The 19,677-nt window shown below is 36.7% G+C and overlaps 3 protein-coding genes across 3 annotated transcripts; 2 read left to right on the forward strand and 1 right to left on the reverse strand.

The window, feature by feature from the left end:
• The first annotated feature begins 8,817 nt into the window (after positions 1 to 8,817).
• On the forward strand, positions 8,818 to 9,984 carry LOC113280441 (F-box/LRR-repeat protein 12-like). The gene has a single exon (XM_026529061.1). The coding sequence runs from the start codon at positions 8,818 to 8,820 to the stop codon at positions 9,982 to 9,984; it is 1,167 nt and encodes a 388-aa protein (XP_026384846.1).
• Positions 9,985 to 10,400: 416 nt separating this feature from the next.
• On the forward strand, positions 10,401 to 12,119 carry LOC113278399 (UDP-glycosyltransferase 92A1-like). The gene has a single exon (XM_026527250.1). The coding sequence runs from the start codon at positions 10,514 to 10,516 to the stop codon at positions 12,005 to 12,007; it is 1,494 nt and encodes a 497-aa protein (XP_026383035.1). The 5' UTR covers positions 10,401 to 10,513; the 3' UTR covers positions 12,008 to 12,119.
• A 465-nt stretch (positions 12,120 to 12,584) lies between these two features.
• Positions 12,585 to 13,481, reverse strand: LOC113280442 (F-box/LRR-repeat protein 12-like). Its single transcript, XM_026529062.1, has one exon. The coding sequence runs from the start codon at positions 13,479 to 13,481 to the stop codon at positions 12,585 to 12,587; it is 897 nt and encodes a 298-aa protein (XP_026384847.1).
• Between the last annotated feature and the right edge of the window lie 6,196 nt (positions 13,482 to 19,677).

Here is a 19,677-nt window from a genome sequence, read left to right on the forward strand (position 1 = left end):
TGTACATGTACAAGGTACAGGTACCGGCCATAGGGAGGTACAGATACTGAGCTAGGCAAAAACCCGTACCGTCCCGTCCCATGCGCAGCCCTAATCCTTACTTCAGTTCGGGACAAGAGAGAGATCGCACTTTTTCTATAAATATTGGGTTAAGCTATGAAAAAGGGTACGTTGTTGAAGTAAGAAAGAGTGTGAGAGAAAAAACTAGACTAGGAAGTGTTCCTGAGAGCCATAGCTTAGCCTTGGTTACTTTGTGATCATCACACACTCAATAACAACGAGTACTTTAGCCTCGCTGGAATAAGTAATCATACCGAACCACGAATATCTTTGTGTGTTATAACTTTATTTATTATTTGTTTGCTTTGGTTTGTTGTTTTATATCATTGAATTGTTAGGAAGATCACATTAAGGTGTTATTAGGTTGCAGGAACTTCCTCCCTAAAATGAACAATTTTTAAATCTACGAGAGTACAGGTGCGACCTTGGCCATGATACACGCCAACTATTGGAAGCAAAAAAAGATGATGAACAATCTTGAACAGAAAAATCCCACTCTCCAACAGGAGAATAACCATCTTAAGCAAAGAAACACCTAAAGAACGAGAGGACGGAGAGAAGACCCAAGCAGCAATGAATTTGGTTATAACACCTGACCCAAAGCCAACAATGTATCCCGAGCAACTCTTAGTCGGGAAAACACCCCTGAAAAGTTTCTCCTCGTAGGCCTGACTCCCGAACCGGATCGCCAACTAAGAGGACGGTATGAGTGAATGGATAGTTCCACTTCCGATGAGGAACATGTGCAAGAAGGCATATATCAGGACCAAAGTTTGAAAGGATGAAACATCTGGAGACCTTAGTAAAAAAAATGGCTAAAAAGGAAATGGACAACAAGCTATTTGAAGTGATTACAGAGGCTTAAAGTACCCTCTTCACCCAAGATCTAGTGAGCACGGTTTCCACCAAAGTGTACTCTCCCGTCTTTCACATCGTGATTGGACGGTACATGCGACCCTATAGAACACATAAAGATGTATGAAATGACACTACTGCAATGTAAGTGAGCGAGGTCGTGGTGTGCAAATCCTTCCCAACCATTCTCCACGGGTAAGCATGAACTGAGTTTTAATCACTCTCAAATATATCCAATAGAGCTTTTGTATTTCCTGGCTTTCAAGTACTACATGACATTTGTTGGAAATGAAGTCTAACCAAGACTATGATTAGAAGTTGTACACTATTACTTGGCAGACAAGTTTTTGAGTTTCTAGAAGTTGTTTTGTTTAGGAATGACTTGAGACTGAAGTTAAGAGTTTTTCTAGAAGTTGTCTTTGTTTTAGATGTTTGAGTTTGTTTAGGTATATGTTTTAGTTTCTTCATGTTTTAGAACTCTCGGTGTAAGTGGAGCCTTGCATTTTGTCATGAGATCTCAATTACTGGATGGGTTGCTATAGGTTGGAATTGCAACAATTTAGAGGTACTTCATGTGAACCGATGCCGTAATTTTTGTGACCGTGGGTTACAATCTTTGCGTGATGGGTGCAAAGGTCTTTCAAGATTACACATGAATCATTGTGCTCGGGTTACGAAGTTGGCAATTGAGTCGTTCAAGTGCAGGCGTCGTAATGTGGACATAAGTAGAGAGGAAGTCTGTATTTTCCCCAGATTTATCTTCTCCGAAGGAGATGGATGACTCTGTATATTTTGCTTCAGTTTGTCAGGCGTGAATCGATCGGAGACATGTATGGTCTGAATCAGGTACTTATCGAACTTTATTTAGTATTCATTTAGAGGTTTGAGTAAAAAATTAAATAAAGATAAATCAAAGCTGAGATAGAAATAGTTATGAGGCATGAAGCATTTTTGCTTGAGATTTAGTTGGAAAATATGCTTAAGCAGAAGTTCCATCATAGATTTTTATGTGAACTATATACAGATGTAATTTCATGGACTTTAAAACCCAACCTAGAAAGTTTGCTCTTGTATTTTTGTTGGTGAAGTTAGTCTTTACGGCTTCATGAACATATTAAGTTCTAACGCTTGGCTAACAAAACATTAGGCTGTTGTTGTAGATCAGCTTTTAATTAGGTGAACCAATTTCTGGTGTTTGATAACCACGGGCCTAAGTTCAGAACCCCTGCAATTTGCGTCAAAACTATTCACTCTGACACCATTACTGTTATTGCTTGGAGTAAATAATTACTGTAGGTGATAAGTCCGTAAGTTAAAAGAAAGCAGAAACGAAGCCAGCTAATAGCATGACAGTCCAGGAGATAAGAAACCTGTAATCTAGGCAACCCCCTAACTAATAAGTGTCATCAATATATAAGAAGATGCCTACTTTTCCTTTTCAGGAATCGCTTGAATTTTTCTCTGCAATAATTCCTCTTACTTGAGCGGTTGAGGTAGTGTGCCTTAAACCTAAATCTTTATTAGTTCTCTACTGCTTGTTATTCTTCACAATTACATTCTTTTTTATATTGATGATCAATTTGAGTTAGTGAAATTTGGGGTTTTACCTGTGTGGATTGCTTCCTTCTGCTAATCATTTTCCTTCTTTTCTGTTAATGATCTTGCTATGTTTCTTTGAGTTTTCAATCAAACTAGGGTTTTACTTATTCTACAGAATGAACAGTACTATAACAGTGAAGGTTTTAGTTGTACACGGACATATAGCTTTGTAGCAAAGGGTTGGTGTAGGACTTTTTCGAAACATCAACAGTTTTGAACTGCTAAACAAAGGGGCACTAAAGTTAGGGTTAGGTTAATGATTTTTTTTTTTTTGTTGAAAAGGGGGTTTAAAGATAACAAGGCCGAGGAGGCACGTGAGGTACAAGAAAGGAACTTTGCTAGGTTAGGTTAATGTTAAGGGCATACTTCTTTCACGGACATCCAGGCTTTTATTGAACTAAAAGGCAGCCATGTTACTTCTTCTCTTTTCGGCTTTCTCTTATATTTTCCTGTTTGGTTTAAAAAGCTGCAAGGTGTCAATGTAAAAGCTAACAGAGCTGTTGCCATGTTTGCTCGCGGAATGTCCACCATAAGCACCTTTGTCGATATGGAGAACCTATAAATGACAGTACTATTTGGTACAATTTATGTTGGGATTTGTGAGCATCCGTCGGTTTTAATAGGTCTATAATTGTGTATCTGGAACTCAGGTAGAGATGATCAACGGACTTACTATGTTTGTGACGATGAACTCTCACTGCCTAACATATCAAACTCCCCCTGTTTTGAGCATCTTAAATTCTCATGTTTTTTTCATTGAAGCAATGAACGCTGTTATTTTTCTTCTAGAACACTACAGAAAGAGGGTAGACGGCTGTTTGACCAGTTTGATGTTCTGATCACTACAAAATAGCTAGAACACTACAGAAAGAGGGTGTTGACGCAATGCGGAAATGTGATGGGTTTATGGAAATGAATTTAGGAAGAGAGGTTGGTTAATTGAAAGGTGAGGCTTGTATTAATATGAAAATGAAAATATTACAAGAGGCTTGTGTAGCAACTTTGGCATACACTAGTTGTTTACAAAGAGGCACTTTGGCTCTTACTCTAAACTCTAGCTCTCACTCTTACTACTTACTCACTCACTTGAGTTGTGGATGACCACAAAGGCCAACATTTGTTTCTATTTATACTACTTCATGACCAACTACTAAGAATACTCTAGACTTGGAAATCTCTAGAGCTAATTGACCTAGATCATTCTAGAGAAAGAATTCTCTAGATACACATGATGGAAAATGTCTTAGAAGACTCTAGAATGGGCTTGCACTCTTTTTATCTTAGAAGAGTCTAGATATCTCTAGACTGGCCTGTGCATTGAGATAAGCCCATGGGAGTTTATAGTTAGCTATCTAGATAATTCTAGATTTACCCATCACAATTATCAAATGTTTTTAACACCCCCTCTTAATTGTGATGTTGAGCTTATCTCTAAAATGATTGAATTTATCCACCGTGACTGCTTTTGTGAAAATGTCCGCATTTTGTTCTTGCGTCGGACAGAATTGGAGCTCGATTTCCTTGTTCTCTACTAACTCTCTGATGAAGTGATGTCGTAGCTCTATATGCTTCGTCCGTCCGTGGAACACTGGATTTTTTGTCATTGCAATTGTAGACATATTGTCACAGTAGATAGTTGTTGGTTCTTTTTGCTTTTGTTGTAGGTCGGTCATTATTCTTCTTAACCATACTGCTTCACATGCTGCACTTGTTGATGCTATGTACTCTGCTTCGGCTGACGATAGTGCCACCGTACTTTGCTTTTTAGAACTCCAAGAGATAACTTTTGTTCCCATACAGAAAACATAGCCTGATGTGCTCTTTCGGTCTTCAATAGAACCTGCCCAATCGCTATCTGTGAAGCCAATTAAATCATTATCTTTTTCTCTTGTATACTTGATGCCAAAATCCTTGTTCCCTTGATATCGAAGAATTCTCTTGCGGCATAGTGTAACTTGCTTGGCTCGCTCATAAACCGAGAAACAATACTGGTTGCATTGACGATGTCTGGCCTTGTATTTGTTAAGTAGATCAGTGAGCCGACTAGACTTCTGAATAAGGTTGGATCAACTTTTGTCGCTCCATCATTTTTTACCAATTTCTCATTGGTACCCATTGGAGTTGCAATTGGTTTGCAATCCATCATGTTGAACCTTTTCAGTAAGTCTTCGCATATTTTTCTTGGAAATGAATATTTCTTCTGGAGATTGTTTTACTTGAATCCCAAGAAAATATCGCATAAGTCCTAAGTCTGTCATCTCATATTCTTTCATCATCTCCTTCTTAAATTTTTCTGCCATGTCTTGTTTTGTGCTGGCGTAAATTAAATCATCAACATAGAGACAGACGATTAGGAAATCCGTACCTTTTTTCTGTAGAGGATGGCTCACTTGGACTTTTCTCAAATCCATTATCTCGGAAATACTTGTCGATTTTGCTGTTCCATGCACGCGGTGCTTGCTTAAGACCGTATAGTGCTTTGCGGAGACGATATACCATTTTTTCTTTTCCTTTTCGGATATATCCTTGAGGTTGTTCAACGTACACCTCTTCTTCAAGTTCTCCGTTTAGGAACGCCGACTTTACGTCTAATTGGTAGACTTTCATTTTGAGTTGAGCTGCCAAAGCTAACACCATCCGGATTGTTTCCATGCGAGCGACTGGGGCGAATGTCTCGTTGTAGTCAATTCCTGGTTGCTGGGAATATCCTTTTGCAACTAGCCTTGCTTTGTGCTTTTGAATTGACCCATCTTCATTATATTTTGTCTTGTAGACCCATTTCAGACCAATTATTTCTTTGTCAATTGGCTGATTAACGAGCTCCCATGTCTTATTTTTCTCGATTACTCGCATTTCTTCGTCCATGGCGTTTCTCCATTTTTCTTCTTTTGCCGCTTCCTCATATTTTTGAGGTTCTAGTGCTATAAAAGCACAATTAGATACATTATAAATATCTCTTAGGGAACGCACCTTTCTAGGTGGGGCACTTGATTCAGATGAACTTGGACTTTGTTGTGTTGGACTAGGAGATCTCGGGCTTGCTGGTGGAGTGTTTTCTTCTTGGTGTGACAGATCTGGCTCTTCTTCGATGAGTAGTGGAGACTCGTGGTTGTCTGGTTCATCATTCCAATCCCAAGCTTTGAATTCATCAAAGATAACATCTCTTGATATTACCAGTTCCTTTGTATCTGGCTTTAGAAGTATATATGCTTTAGACTCTTCGTCGTATCCGATGAATATTAGATTTTCTCCCTTTTCATCGATCTTTTCTCTGTGTTGAGATGGAATATGTGAATATGCAACGCAACCAAAAATTCTGAAAGAAGTTACCTCGGGATTTTTCTTATGCCACGCTTCATATGGAGTTTTGTTGAACGCTTTTGTTGGCGAACGATTAAGGATGTAGACCGCTGTGTTGACTGCTTCGCCCAGTATGTTGGGTAGCTTCCTTGCTTTAGCATACTGCGAGCCATTTCCACGATCGTACGATTTTTCCTTTCCGCGACGCCGTTTTGTTGTGGAGTGTATCGGACGGTGAGCTCCTTTTAATTCCATTTTCTTTGCAGTAGTTGATAAACTCTTTGAAGTAAATTCTCCACCACGGTCTGTACGGAAAACTTTATTGATGGCCACTTTGCTTCTCTGCCACGCCTTGAATTCTAGGAATTTAGTGAATGCCTCGGACTTTTGCTCGAGAATATACACCCACATCATCCTGGTATAATCATCCACGAATAGAGAAAATATCTTCTGTTGTTGAGTGAAGTTGTTCTTGTCGGACCGCAGATATCAGCGTGCACCAATTCGAGGGGCCTTCTTGCTCTCCACGATGTTTGTAAATGGAAGTCTATGGAAACTTCCCAAGAATACAACCTTCACATATTTATCTCCACCGTCGATATTGGGAAGACCAATTACCATGTTCTTTGATTTTAGAACCTTAAGGATCTGTAGTTGAGATGCCCGTATCTCATGCCATCTTGCTTCGTCTATATGGTTGGTACTCATTGCACAATTTTCAATTGATGGCATAGATAAGGAAAGACAAAATTTCCTGACATTTTTACTTTTGCCACCAATTGTTTATTAATTTTATCATAAATTGTGCATTCTCCGTCTTCGAAATGTAGTGAGTACCCTTTTCTTATAAGTTGTCCAACACTTAATAAATTTTGAGCTAGGCCAGGAACATAAAGAACATCAGATATGTATCGAGTTTTACCTGACCTTGTACGTACGGATATGACTCCTCTTCCTTCAACATTCTGGAACTTTCCATCTCCGAGCTTGACCTGGTGGAATCTCTTGCTCCTCCAATTTTACGAAATATTCTTTGTTTCCTGTCATATGGCTGCTGCATCCGCTGTCGACATACCATATACCTTGCGCTTCTTGTTGCGAGGTGAGGCAGGAATAAATACTTGATTTGAGAATCATTTTTCTCGGAATATTGGCTTCATTATTTTAAGCCAACAATCTTTTTCCATGTGATTTAATTATCACATTTGGTGCACTTGTACTTGCAATTTTCAGTTGCATGGCCAAACTTTTTGCAAACACTGCATCGGAGATTTGAGGAGTAATTTTTTCCGTACCTTTGTTGTTGTTTCTATAACCTCCTTTTCCTCTTCCACGTCCGGGTAGAAATTTTGGGTCCTTGATTTGACGTCGACCCTTTCTCGTGAGGTGATGTTGATGACGATCCCCCTCTGGAGCTTTCTTTTCTGGCTTCCGTATTTTTCTTTTCACTGAAATTTATTTTTGATTGAAACGCCTGCTCCAACGGTTGCTCCGCGAACCTATTTATCCTTTTCTCGTGCGCCTCGAGTGAACCCATTAATTCGTGTACCGAGAGAGTCAATAAATTTTTGGACTCTTCAATGGCAGCGACGATGTGATCGAATTTGAACGGTAAGCTCCTTAAAATCTTTTCTACAACTCTTTTATTTTCAATGGTATCTCCATAACTACTGATTTGATTTACTATGCCAGTAACTCTTGAGAAGAAGTTCTGGATAGTTTCATTTTCTTTCATAAGTAAATTATCAAAATCTCGCCATAAATTTTGTAGTTTAATGGAGATTACCTTTTCTGATCCTTGGAATGCTACTTTGAGAATATTCCAGGCCTCCTTTGAAGTTTTCGCCACCGAAATTCGAGGAAAAATAGCTTTGCTTACGCCCTGTTGTAGAAACAGTAGTGCTTTAGCATCTTTCTTCTTATTTTCTTTATACTCCTTTTTTTCTGCGTCCGTCCATGATGACAGAGTTTCTGCTGACTCTGGTACTTTATATAACCTTCTTCTACAAAATCCCATAGGTCTTGTGAAATGAATAATGTCTTCATTTGTAGACTCCAATAATCGTAACTCTCACCATCAAAAATTGGAATTAGACTTTGGGCATAATTGAAACCTTGAATACTTTGGTTAATTGCCATGGATCGATTTTTAGGATTACTGGGTTAGGTTTGCTCTGATACCAAATTTGTTGGCGCAATGCGGAAATGTGATGGGTTTATGGAAATGAATTTAGGAAGAGAGGTTGGTTAATTGAAAGGTGAGGCTTGTATTAATATGAAAATGAAAATATTACAAGAGGCTTGTGTAGCAACTTTGGCTTACACTAGTTGTTTACAAAGAGGAACTTTGGCTCTTACTCTAAACTCTAGCTCTCACTCTTACTACTTACTCACTCACTTGAGTTGTGGATGACCACAAAGGCCAACATTTGCTTCTATTTATACTACTTCATGACCAACTACTAAGAATATTCTAGACTTGGAAATCTCTAGAGATAATTGACCTAGATCATTCTAGAGAAAGAATTCTCTAGATACACATGATGGAAAATGTCTTAGAAGACTCTTGAATGGGCTTGCACTCTTTTTATCTTAGAAGAGTCTAGATATCTCTAGACTGGGCCTATGCATTGAGATAAGCCCATGGGAGTTTATAGTTAGCTATCTAGATAATTCTAGATTTACCCATCACAATTATCAAATGTTTTTAACAGAGGGTAGATTGCTCTTTCTGTGTTTCTTTCTTTTATTCCGTTTTTTATTTTTACTATGACAAGGTTTTTTATTCATTCTCCCTCCCACCCTTCCACCCTCCCTCATTTGTGTGTTTCTATGTTTTGGGATTCTGTTGGTCTGATTCCACCCGTCCTTTAACTTATTGAACTCTGGCTTTTCTTTGCAGTAAACGTTGGAACTTTGGTTACTCTTTGGTGTATCAACAATATTTTGATGATGGGATTATCTTCCGAAGATCATTACAAGCAAGGGCCGGTACAGATCGCAATGTCAGAAATAGTAGAAGAAGAAAGAAAAAGGTGTGCTCGCCATCCTTGTAAAACTCTTACAACCTCCTTAATTACAAACTTGCCAGATGATTGTCTGAATCTTATATTCCTGGGCCTAAAAACTAGCATTGATCGTAGTTCCTTTGGTTTAACATGTCGCCAATGGCTTCGAATTCAAAACTACAATCATGAATCATTATGGTTTCATTCTCCTTTGAGTTCAGATACACTATTAGAAATTGGCCCAGAAAACTTCTCTATAATTCTCTGTAAGTTATTGGCACGATTCCAATACCTCAAATTTCTTTCTCTATCAGGTTGCCCTGAGCTAACAGATGTTGTTACATCACAGTCACAGTATTTTGGATCACACATTCAGGTCCTATACCTAGACAGCTGCTCTAAGCTTTCAGATATAAAACTCTGTTTAATGTTATCTTGGTTCCCTCGTTTGACCACAATAAGTCTTAAAAATTCTCGAATTACTGATAAAGGATTAGAAATCCTGGCACAATCTTGTTCATCCTTGCAGAATGTTAACCTGTCTAAATGCCAATTGATTTCTGACTCGGGAGTCAAATTTGTCTCACAAAACTGTCGCCAACTCTGTTCACTGTGTATTTCAGACTGTAGAAATATAAAGGGTATTGGTTTGCATGGGTGTTCACAAACATTAAGTTATCTTGAAGCAGAAGGTTGTAATCTTGAATCAGAGGGAATCAAAGCAATTGTTAGTGGAGGTGGGATTGAACATATGAATCTGGCTGGAGTCCGGGAGCCTTTTTGTTATAAAGGAGAAGGATATGAACTGAGCAAGATTGGAGAAGGATTCGCCATTAATCTTCGAGTTCTTAATCTTCAAAATTGCGGTTCAGTGGTAAATAACAGGACAGTTACAGTGATTTCCAAAGGATGCCCTTCGTTACAGGTATGCAACCTAGGATTCTGTTATATGGTAGATCTTGAAGGATGGCAAGCTATTGGGTTGAATTGCCATAACCTAGAGGAACTTGATGTGACTGGGTTCTTGGGATTGAAAGACCTAGGGTTGCAAGCTCTGTGTGATGGGTGTAGCAAGCTTACGAAATTACATATTTGGGACCTGAACAACATCAGCTTTCCTGCTGAAAAGATGTTCGATTCCAAAAGACCCAATGTGATCTGAACCTGAGATTGGAATTTGAACTTACAAGAAAATGTAACCTCTTCTACTGCGAAAAATCTGTTTCCCATTTTTTTGTTTTACAATCTCAGTTCTCCATTTTAATACCCTCTGCTGCAATGTTGAGAGTCGAGACCTTGTGTAACTATTATTAACTTGCCTTGAGTTTGAGCATCTTTTCTTATTTGCACAGACAAGCTTTTTATCCTATGGTCGTTTCAGGAAAAGTGATATTTTTACCTTTTGCTATTTTTAACTCAAGGCAAAAATGAAAGTATCAATTTTCCAACTCTGTCTAATTTCTCTTAGGACATCCACTTGAATGGACAGACGATTGGGAAATTCACTTAGGACATCCACTTGAATGCTACCTAATTTCTCTTCACATTTATGTGGTTTGGTGCGGCAAGTAGAAGCAAGCAAATGAAACACGCAAAATGAGTTGAAAAAAGAGCCCAAAACTCCCTTATCTCTTTTCAACTCTGTCTCCTTCTCTTCTCCTCCTCCTCTTTAGCACAGATTTGCTACCACCATGTCCACTAGCAGCAACAAGCAAAATGTGATCTTATTTCCATTCATGGCACAAGGTCATCTGATCCCTTACTTAGCTTTAGCTCTAAAAATCCAATCAAAGTTTGGATACACTGTTACCATAATCAACACTCCTCTCAACATCAAAAAACTCCAAAAATCACTTCCCCCCAACACTTCAAATATCAACTTAGTTTCATTACCTTACTGTAGCTCTGATCATAATCTCCCACCAAACTCTGAAAACACTGATGTTCTTCCTTACACAATCATGGTCAATCTTCTTGATTCATTGCCTTCTCTGAGACCCCATTTCCACAAGTACATCTCAGATCTAGTGAAACTGAACACTCCTCCTCTCTGTATCATTGCAGATTGGTTCTTTGGATGGACAGTTGAAGTTGCTAAAGAATTTGAGATTTTTCATTCAGTTTTCAATACTGGTGGTGCTTATGGTATGGCTATCTACTACTCTATCTGGTTGAATCAACCTCAGCTTCAAAATGAGTCGGAAGAAGAATTCTTACTTCCTGATTTCCCACAAGATTTGAGAATCCACAGATCTCAATTAGCTAATAATGTTTTACAAGCAACTGGTACTGATTCTTGGTCTTTGTTCTACAAAAGAGAGCTTTCTCAGACATTGAGTTCTGATGGGTTCTTGTTCAATACAGTTGAAGAGTTTGATCAAGTTGGGTTGACTTATTTCAGGTCAAAGTTGGGTCAAGATTCAGTTTGGACAGTTGGTCCTGTTAGTGATTATTCAATGTCTCTCAAATCAAGAGCTAGTAATGGCACTAGTTCTGATTTGAGCATTCAGTGGCTTGATAATCAAGAAGAGAATTCAGTTTTGTATATTTCATTTGGGTCACAGAACACAATCTCTGGCACACAAATGATGGAATTAGCAATTGGATTAGAAAAGAGTGAGAAGAATTTCATTTGGGTTGTCAGGCCACCACTGGGGAATGATATAAATGGAGAGTTCCGGTCCGGATGGTTACCGGAGGGTTTCGAGGAACGGATGAAAGCTAAGAACAGAGGACTGATAATGAGGAAATGGGCACCTCAGTTGGAGATTTTATCACATAAAGCTACATCAGTGTTCTTAAGTCATTGTGGATGGAATTCAATTCTGGAAAGCATTAGTTTTGGTGTGCCAATTATTGGATGGCCGATTTCAGCTGATCAGTATAACAATTCAATGTTGTTGGAGGAAGAGATTGGTGTTTGTGTTGAATTGGCTAGAGGGAATAGAAATGAGATCAGACATGAAGATGTAGTGAGAGTAATTGATTTGGTTATGAGCAATGAAAGTAAGAAAGGGGCTGAAATGAGAAGTAAAGCTTGTGAAGTTAAGGAGATGATTGAAAGTGCAATTAGAGAAGAAGAAGGGTTTAAGGGTTCTTCTGTGAATGGCTTGGAGGAGATTTTTGCAATTGCATTGTTAAGGAAGAAGAAGATGAAGATGGATCAGACAATGGTACGTAACTGAGAATTAATTTGTGTAAATCATTCTGTTACAACTATGTGTCATGGTTATTAATGAATGCTGCAAACTGAATATATTTGAAGAGAATAAATGCAATGAACTTGGTTCAAGATAAGCACAGTGAAAAGCTAACAAAATTTATCTCTAAAAATATACTATTCAAGAAACTGAAACTTAAACGGGACTATGGGCATATGCTGCTCGAACAGGTGAGCTTAGATCCATAAAACACATATGGAACATGGTTTGGCTAACAACATGCAACTCTGTTAATTTTAAAATCCTCAACATTCCTAATAATTCAATGAAACTAAGAGAATTTTAAGAAGAATACCGAGATTCACATGCCTGCAGATGAAATTTAGTGCAAAATTGGACGAATTGGATTTAGGTAAGAATTTGATTTAGATATTACAAATTTAGAATAGGGAAGTCAAAAAAAAAAATTGTGCACACAAACACAAGAACCTACCGAGTGAATTTAACATATCATTGTAATTCAAAGCCAACCAGGAATCGATATTACATTGAAGTTTTTCGCGCCTGAAAAGATCAAGAGCATCGCTGCTAAAGGACAACCTTATGAAATCGTCATAACTGCTTCAGTATCAATACATCCTCCTCCAGCCATGCCGAACCCAGCTGATAGAATTAGATGATTCATCCCACCTCCATTTACAATTGCTTTTTTCCCCTCTGGTTTAAATTTGCACCCGATTGCTTCAAGTTTTGTTAAGGTTTTTGGACACCCAAGAAAGCCAATGCCAGTTATTTTGCTGCAGAAGCTAATACAAAGTGAAGCCAGTTCTCCACAGTTTTGTAAGAGAAAACTTATTCCTGAATCAGTAATCGAGTCACACCATGGGAGTTCAACCTTCTTTAACGATGAACAACATTCTGCTAGTGCCTCTAAACACTTATCAGTTATACAAGAACGTGATAAACTTATATATGTCAAACGAGGCAACCAAGAAAACAAAATAGACAACTCGATATCTGAATACTCGTAGCAGTAATCCAAGCAAAGATATTGAACTTTGGATCCAGAGAACGGTGGCTTTGACGTAACAAAGTCGGTTATCTTAGGACGACCGCTCAGACCCAGATTTTTGATGTTTTGGAAACGAGTCAGCAATTCACAAAGAACCATGGGAAAGATTTCGTGACTAATTCTTGGATATTCCACACAACTCCACAAATACCACAAGGATTCCTGATTGTTGTTTTGGATATGAAGCCATTGGCGACAAGTTAATCCGAAGGAATTTCGATCGTCTCTAGTTTTTGTCCGATCGCCTCTAGTTTCTAAGAACTTAAATATGAGATTTAGACAGTCATTGGGGAGGTTTGTGATACTGCATGAGGTTCTACGGATTTTGCGCGGTCGACGATAGCCATCATCACCATCTTGTACTGCTTTTGAAGTAGGGATCTTACCCGACCCTTGGTTATACTTTCCATTCGATAACAAACTCATTATTGCATGGTGTATTCAATTTGAAATACAACCAAAGGATGCCCAAACAAATGTAGACAGTTAATGAAATACGAAAGTATAAAAGCGTAATGAATACCTTTGGCTTCTTCTTCTCCCGCAATAGTACAAATTAACATTTAATCCCAAAGTTGTTGGGCTTCGGACACTCTAGTTCTTTCCCCTCAAGCCTAGTACTAGGAGATCCAAATTTGTAAAATCTGGTACGGGTTAGTCCTTTTAAGAACGATTCAGTCCAAAATGGTTTTTTCTGATGACAAAAATACCCATATCAGTAGGTACGAGAGTGGGAGTTCAGTTTTTCTTCATTTCCATTTTCGAAACATCTCCCAAAAGAAGAAAAATTCCTGAAACCTAATCTTCTCCGCTCGATAACGTCCGAATGAAATTTCAGTCTTCAAACAAAATTCTGAGAATCAAACAAGCACATTCGTAATTCGATTCTACTTAAAAACCTAAATCATCATCATCAGTGTATTTCTTTGAAGTTTAAATTGAGGGGAAAGGTTTATGAGATGAAAATTATTTCGAAGAGTTTATCAAACAAAGCGACATAACAGATAAGTTCAGTCTGTTCTTATTATTTAATTTGATGAAAATGTTAATTTATCGAATTCGAAATTGATTTCGGAAAAAAAATGCGTTTTCAGAAACCTAATTACTTTGATTTCAGTTTGAATTTCGTATCGGGTTTATCATTAGAGTTTAGATCTATAATCATCTCATTTTAATAGCTGTATTGGGATAAAAAGTTTGACAAATTTTGACAACAATTTCACGGGAAATGTTTATTTTCCACTTTTTCTGCTTTTAGATTTCATTAATCTTATTTTTTTTATTTCTTTAGGATTTTCATGTGCTTATATGATCATTTCATTAATTGTTGCTTGTCGGATTAGCATTTGTTGTGAAAACTTCAGTTCACTTGTTGTCGTAGGAATTGAGTTGTTTGAGAAGGAAACTATAGGAATCAAACAAAACAATAGATGACATAAGATGTATCTACGATGAGTCTTTACACTTGATTGTTCATTTTCTGTTTTTTCAACAATTAAACACTTAATATTAGGTTCGTAATGCGTTCATATATGTTTATAGTTTCTTATAATCGGATTCATTTCTGTGTATATATATCTCAAAGTTTTGACCTCCACTGTAAATTAAATTTAATCATAATTCGGATGGACTGAAGCAACAAACATAGTTTGCAATGATTTTCTTTACCAGAATAGAAGCGAAAGGGATAACCAAATCAAACAAAGAGAGTAAAAAGGCCTTCTAGTCATCCATTCAAAAGGGTATGCCTCATAAGTTCTATCATGGATGTGTTGGTATTTTATGAAACTTTACCCGACGTACTACTCTTAAATGAAATAAATGGACCCTTTGATCCGTTGAGTGCTTTAGAAGAGGCAAATGGAGTTGGGATAATAGGATAGAATACACAAGTTTCATCATCTCCTTGGTGGGACTTGCAAAAGAGCTGGGTGATTGTATCGTTTTGTTTTATGGCGTTTCTTCTCTGCAACACACACATGGTAAGTTATTTTTTATTTCCTCTCTTGTATATGGTTTTATTTGTTAACATTCTTTAAACCTCTATAAACATATTTTCCAAAATAGTGGTGCTTATCTCCACTGGAAGGTGAATATGAGCGTTTCCGCACTTCTATTGACCGCAGATTTCAAGCGGAATCTTGGTACTGTTGGTCTCATTTAGTCATCTCTTTTATGTGGATATTTACTCACTGAGATATTACTTGGATATTTAAATTGGTACTTGGACTGACAATATAAATAAAATTTAGTCTCAATTGCTTAGCTCGTATGAAATTCGTAACTTCCACTTCATGTTTTTTTCACATGGGAATGATATATATCCAATTGTGCATGGGAGTAATTTTTTTATGCAAGTATATGACCCCCAATATGCCTTTTTAATTTTTTATGTTGACGTATATGAACCCCATGTTCTGCATTTCTGTGTATATTTTTATGGAATGGATTTCATTAATTTATTAGCCAGAAAGCATGTGCGAGTTGCTGTTGCAAGATTTGGGTAATCTTAAAGCTATTGTAGTGTGGTTACCGGTTTTGATTTTTAAGAATCTGGTTAGGACAATAGAATGACTGGATATAGTGTGACAATTATGAGTGTCTATTTGCTATATATAGATTTAGAACTGATCAGTGAAATGGAATACTTGTCTATTTGTTAACCTTTTTTTTTTAAAGACTATAGGTGAAAGTTTTGAGTGGAAATTTTAGTATAGTCATAATAAGCCACCAACTTGAATGTACCATTTGTACACTCCATAGTCTTTAGTCTTTACCGGTTTGTGTACACACTACTACAGTGACCACATGATATGTGCCTGTACAAACTAGTACAGTTGTGAAAATAAAGACTCCATAAGCTTATGCTCCCATAAATAGGGTGATCATTAAACACTCTATATATTCATTATCTCTATAAGGTTGCAAGATCTGTAAAGCATCTACGATTCCACTACTCTGATGACCCCTGCACTATCAGGAATTCTTTCTCGAGACACAAAACGAAACATTCAAAAGGTATTGGTTAAGGTTCTTCATTTTTCCGCTTGTTTCTTTTATTCTGCATTTTTGATTTTTTGGTTTGTTTGTTGATAAACGGTACATAATTATATAAAAACAAGCCAGATTTCAACATCATTAGCATTATCACATTCCAATTTACCCAAATTAGAAGTCGTTGATGTGTGTCGTGTATGTGTATATAGTTGTACACATGATGAATATTAATGTGTATATAATTATACACATGTTTATTATCACTGTGTACATAGTTGTACACCTGTTTATTGTTAACATGTACATAGTTGTTATAATGTCATCGTCAGTACTCATTATTAACAACAAATGATGGTTACCATTACCAAGAGTTGTCATGCTAAAAAACTTATAGTCATAATTATACTGATTACTTTCAGGTGAATGGGAAAATTGGATCATGACTATTGATCATTATTGCTTCTTACAGTTTGCCTCTCATCATTACTGCTCATCGTGTCCAGATAGGGTTCATTGAAAGAAGGCTATACATCGATAATCTTGATCAAAGAATAACCGAGTATGTGCCACTCCCTCCCTCCCTCTCTTCCATTATACTAGTACTAATAGTCGCTGAATTTGTATTCATAACTATAGTTCGGTCTTGATCAAGATGTTTTCTCCATCAAAGGATCGAGTCGGAAGATTTTTTGTGGCACACTCGTGGTCCAAAGTGAGGAGAGCCATGAGGTTTCTCTTTCATTTAGTTCAGTATCAAAGAGGTATATCATCCATTGCTTTCAACTACTATGGATCATTATAGTGTGTGCATTCTTTCAAGGATGATTGGAATGCTTGAATATCAATGTAGCATAGAGCGAAATGGTTCTAAACAATCACTAAGTAATTATTGCAAAACTATAACCAGGGTGTACAATCTGGTGCACATGTGAAAAAATAACTCCATAAGTTTATTCTTGCATAAGTAATTTGGAAGTACAAATTGGTGCACACAGGGAAAAGATTGATTTCATAAGCTTATGTTGCATAGATATTTACTGGTGCACGTATTGAAAAAACGACTTTGTAAGGTTATGGTTTTGTTTCCATTTAGTGCACATCTTGTTTTTGAATTGTGATTGTAGACATAGTTGTACATATATGTTGATTCTTAATGCGTACATAATTATACACATGTTGGTTGTTAATACCCATGAATGTTGAACACATGTTAATTTTTAATGTGCACATAGTTGTACACCTGTATTGGTCCATAATAGGTATCAATCTGATTTGCAACATGTGACAGATTTGTTAGGAAGGGAAACTATGATTCTTATTTCTGGTATGAATTTTTTTTAGATAATTATCTCACAATTTTGCTTGTTTATCCTAGTAGTTTTCAGTGCTATGCATGTAGTTGTTTTATGTTGTTATTATGAGATATTTGTTCACCCGTGAATATTAGAGCCTTGTTTTTATGTTTATCTTTTACTTATCTCATATGTTAAAACCTTTTGATGTGGATGGGATCAAATGATTGTGTAGGCAATAGATCATTAGGAAATATATATGTCTCAAATTCTCAACATTTTTCTTTCTTCCAATTGCAGGGGGAATGAAGGTTAAAGATGATAAAGATGGGTCCTCGCTTCATGCTGTTATGCTTTCAACCCAAGATGTTGCAATACTATGAAAGGTATTTGGTCTAATTGTATACTTGTTCCTTTTTTGATGCCCACCTTAATATTGGTCTTAGATGATAATAGGATTTTGTGCATTAGGATATCTTAACTGAAAAATTAGGTTTTATACATGTTTTGCATGGGTGTACATATTGGTGCACCCTTGGAATTGCCAAGTAAAAGTATGTTTGTGTGTGGTTATGAATGATCATTTTTATGCATGTTTTGTAGTGGTGTACATATTGGTGGACATGTGTATTTTCCATGACAAAGTAGGTTTGTGGATGGTTACGAGTGATTATTTTGTGCATGTTTAGCAGGGATGTACATATTGGTGCATCTGTTGCATGAAAAAGTAGGTTTCCCATGGTGTACATATTGGTGCACCTGTGTCATTCCTGTGAAAAATAGGTTTGTGTTTGGTTGTGAATGATTGGCTTTATGCATGTTTTCAAAGTTATGGTTCCTTTTTTCCGTTGATATTATATTACTTGTGTTATGGAAGTTTTATTGAACCCTAGAATGTCTCACTTTGGTTTGCAGCATGTCACTGATTTGTCAGGGAAACTTTGGGGCTATAAGCATGTGGTAGTGTTTATGTTGCTATTATTGGTGCTTAAGGTACAAGATTCTAGTTGTGTATACAAATTGGTGCATCTTGTCTAGTCTCATGAATTCTAATGATTCATTAACATTAGTGATGGATACGTTAAATTGGAATCTAGTTCATTTAATAATCTCTTTTTCGGTAAAGTGCCATAAATCACTGTAGTGGGATCGTATGAGGCCTTATTAATTTTGTGCAGTTAGGTCCAAATGGATTGTGTCTATTTAAGTTAATAATCGCCCAAATTTTTATTTTGATCGTTTTCTTTCCTTTGTTTCTTATGTGGTTGTTGGTGGTTTCTTCAAGTTGTGGTTTCTTATGTTTTAATGTTTTTTCCTGGATGCAGGTTAACTATTAAATCATCCAATGCAAATCCGTCCATTATACAATAAGAACTTGGCGTGGTTGATATTTTTGTCTATATGTGCATATTGGAGTGGCAGTCTAGATATCATGAATGTTGAATTTTTTGTATTGTTATCCATGTGTACATAATTATACACTAGTGTGAATTAAAAAAATTAAAAAGTGAAAATTATTTTGTCATATGGGTACTCTTTTCGTAGATCTCGAAAAGAGATTTCCGAATATATAAAGTTTGTGAATTTTGGACGAGCGGTTTGAAAAGATAAATTGTTTTTTAATCATTTATATATTATTTAAAAATGCTGACATCATCATGAGTCATTTTGGACTAAGATGCAAATATTTGGACTAAATTGTAAATGAGGGTTATTATTGTACTTTCCATATATTTGGACTAATTTGTACCTAGTCGACTCTGACTAGACTAAACCGTTCATTTGGACTGATTTTTGGACTAAACTGTATTTTCCCCCTCGCAATAGGGTTGTGGATATAGATTGCAACCGAGGTAAGAGGAGTCCAAGGGGTTCAATTATATAGGGAAACGGTTTGCATTTTAGGGTTATTATATAATTAAATGTTATTTCATGGCCCAGTTTAGTTAAGGGTCTGTCTAACATGGAATGATTTGAGCCAATGAGAGAAGGCTCAACTCATACCATGGCATGTCCTTCGGCAATTCCAACAAATATACAAATTTTAGGAAAATCAATTTGTTTTTGAAGTAATAAGAGTATTATCATGCTTGAAAAAATAAATAAAATAAATAAATAAGAATATTAGGAAAATCGATTTGTTTTTGAAGTAATATATAAGAGTATCCATGCCGATTCCGAACTTTGACGATGTTCAATACATTACTGGTAGAACGTACACTGGGGGTTTGTTTCAAATCGTCTTAGTTGAGGAGAGAGACTGTGTAAGGATCAGTCCAAAACTTAGTTCAAAAAATTCTCAAAATTCTCAAAAAAAAAAAGATCTTCGTACT

Source organism: Papaver somniferum, chromosome 5 (assembly GCF_003573695.1).
Source record: "Papaver somniferum cultivar HN1 chromosome 5, ASM357369v1, whole genome shotgun sequence".
Classification (NCBI taxonomy): domain Eukaryota; kingdom Viridiplantae; phylum Streptophyta; class Magnoliopsida; order Ranunculales; family Papaveraceae; genus Papaver; species Papaver somniferum.

Coding starts and splice junctions, on each gene's coding strand:
- LOC113278399 (XM_026527250.1), top strand. CDS start 10,514: ATGTCCACTAGCAGCAACAAGCAAAATGTGATCTTATTTCCATTCATG.
- LOC113280442 (XM_026529062.1), bottom strand. CDS start 13,481: ATGAGTTTGTTATCGAATGGAAAGTATAACCAAGGGTCGGGTAAGATC.
- LOC113280441 (XM_026529061.1), top strand. CDS start 8,818: ATGTCAGAAATAGTAGAAGAAGAAAGAAAAAGGTGTGCTCGCCATCCT.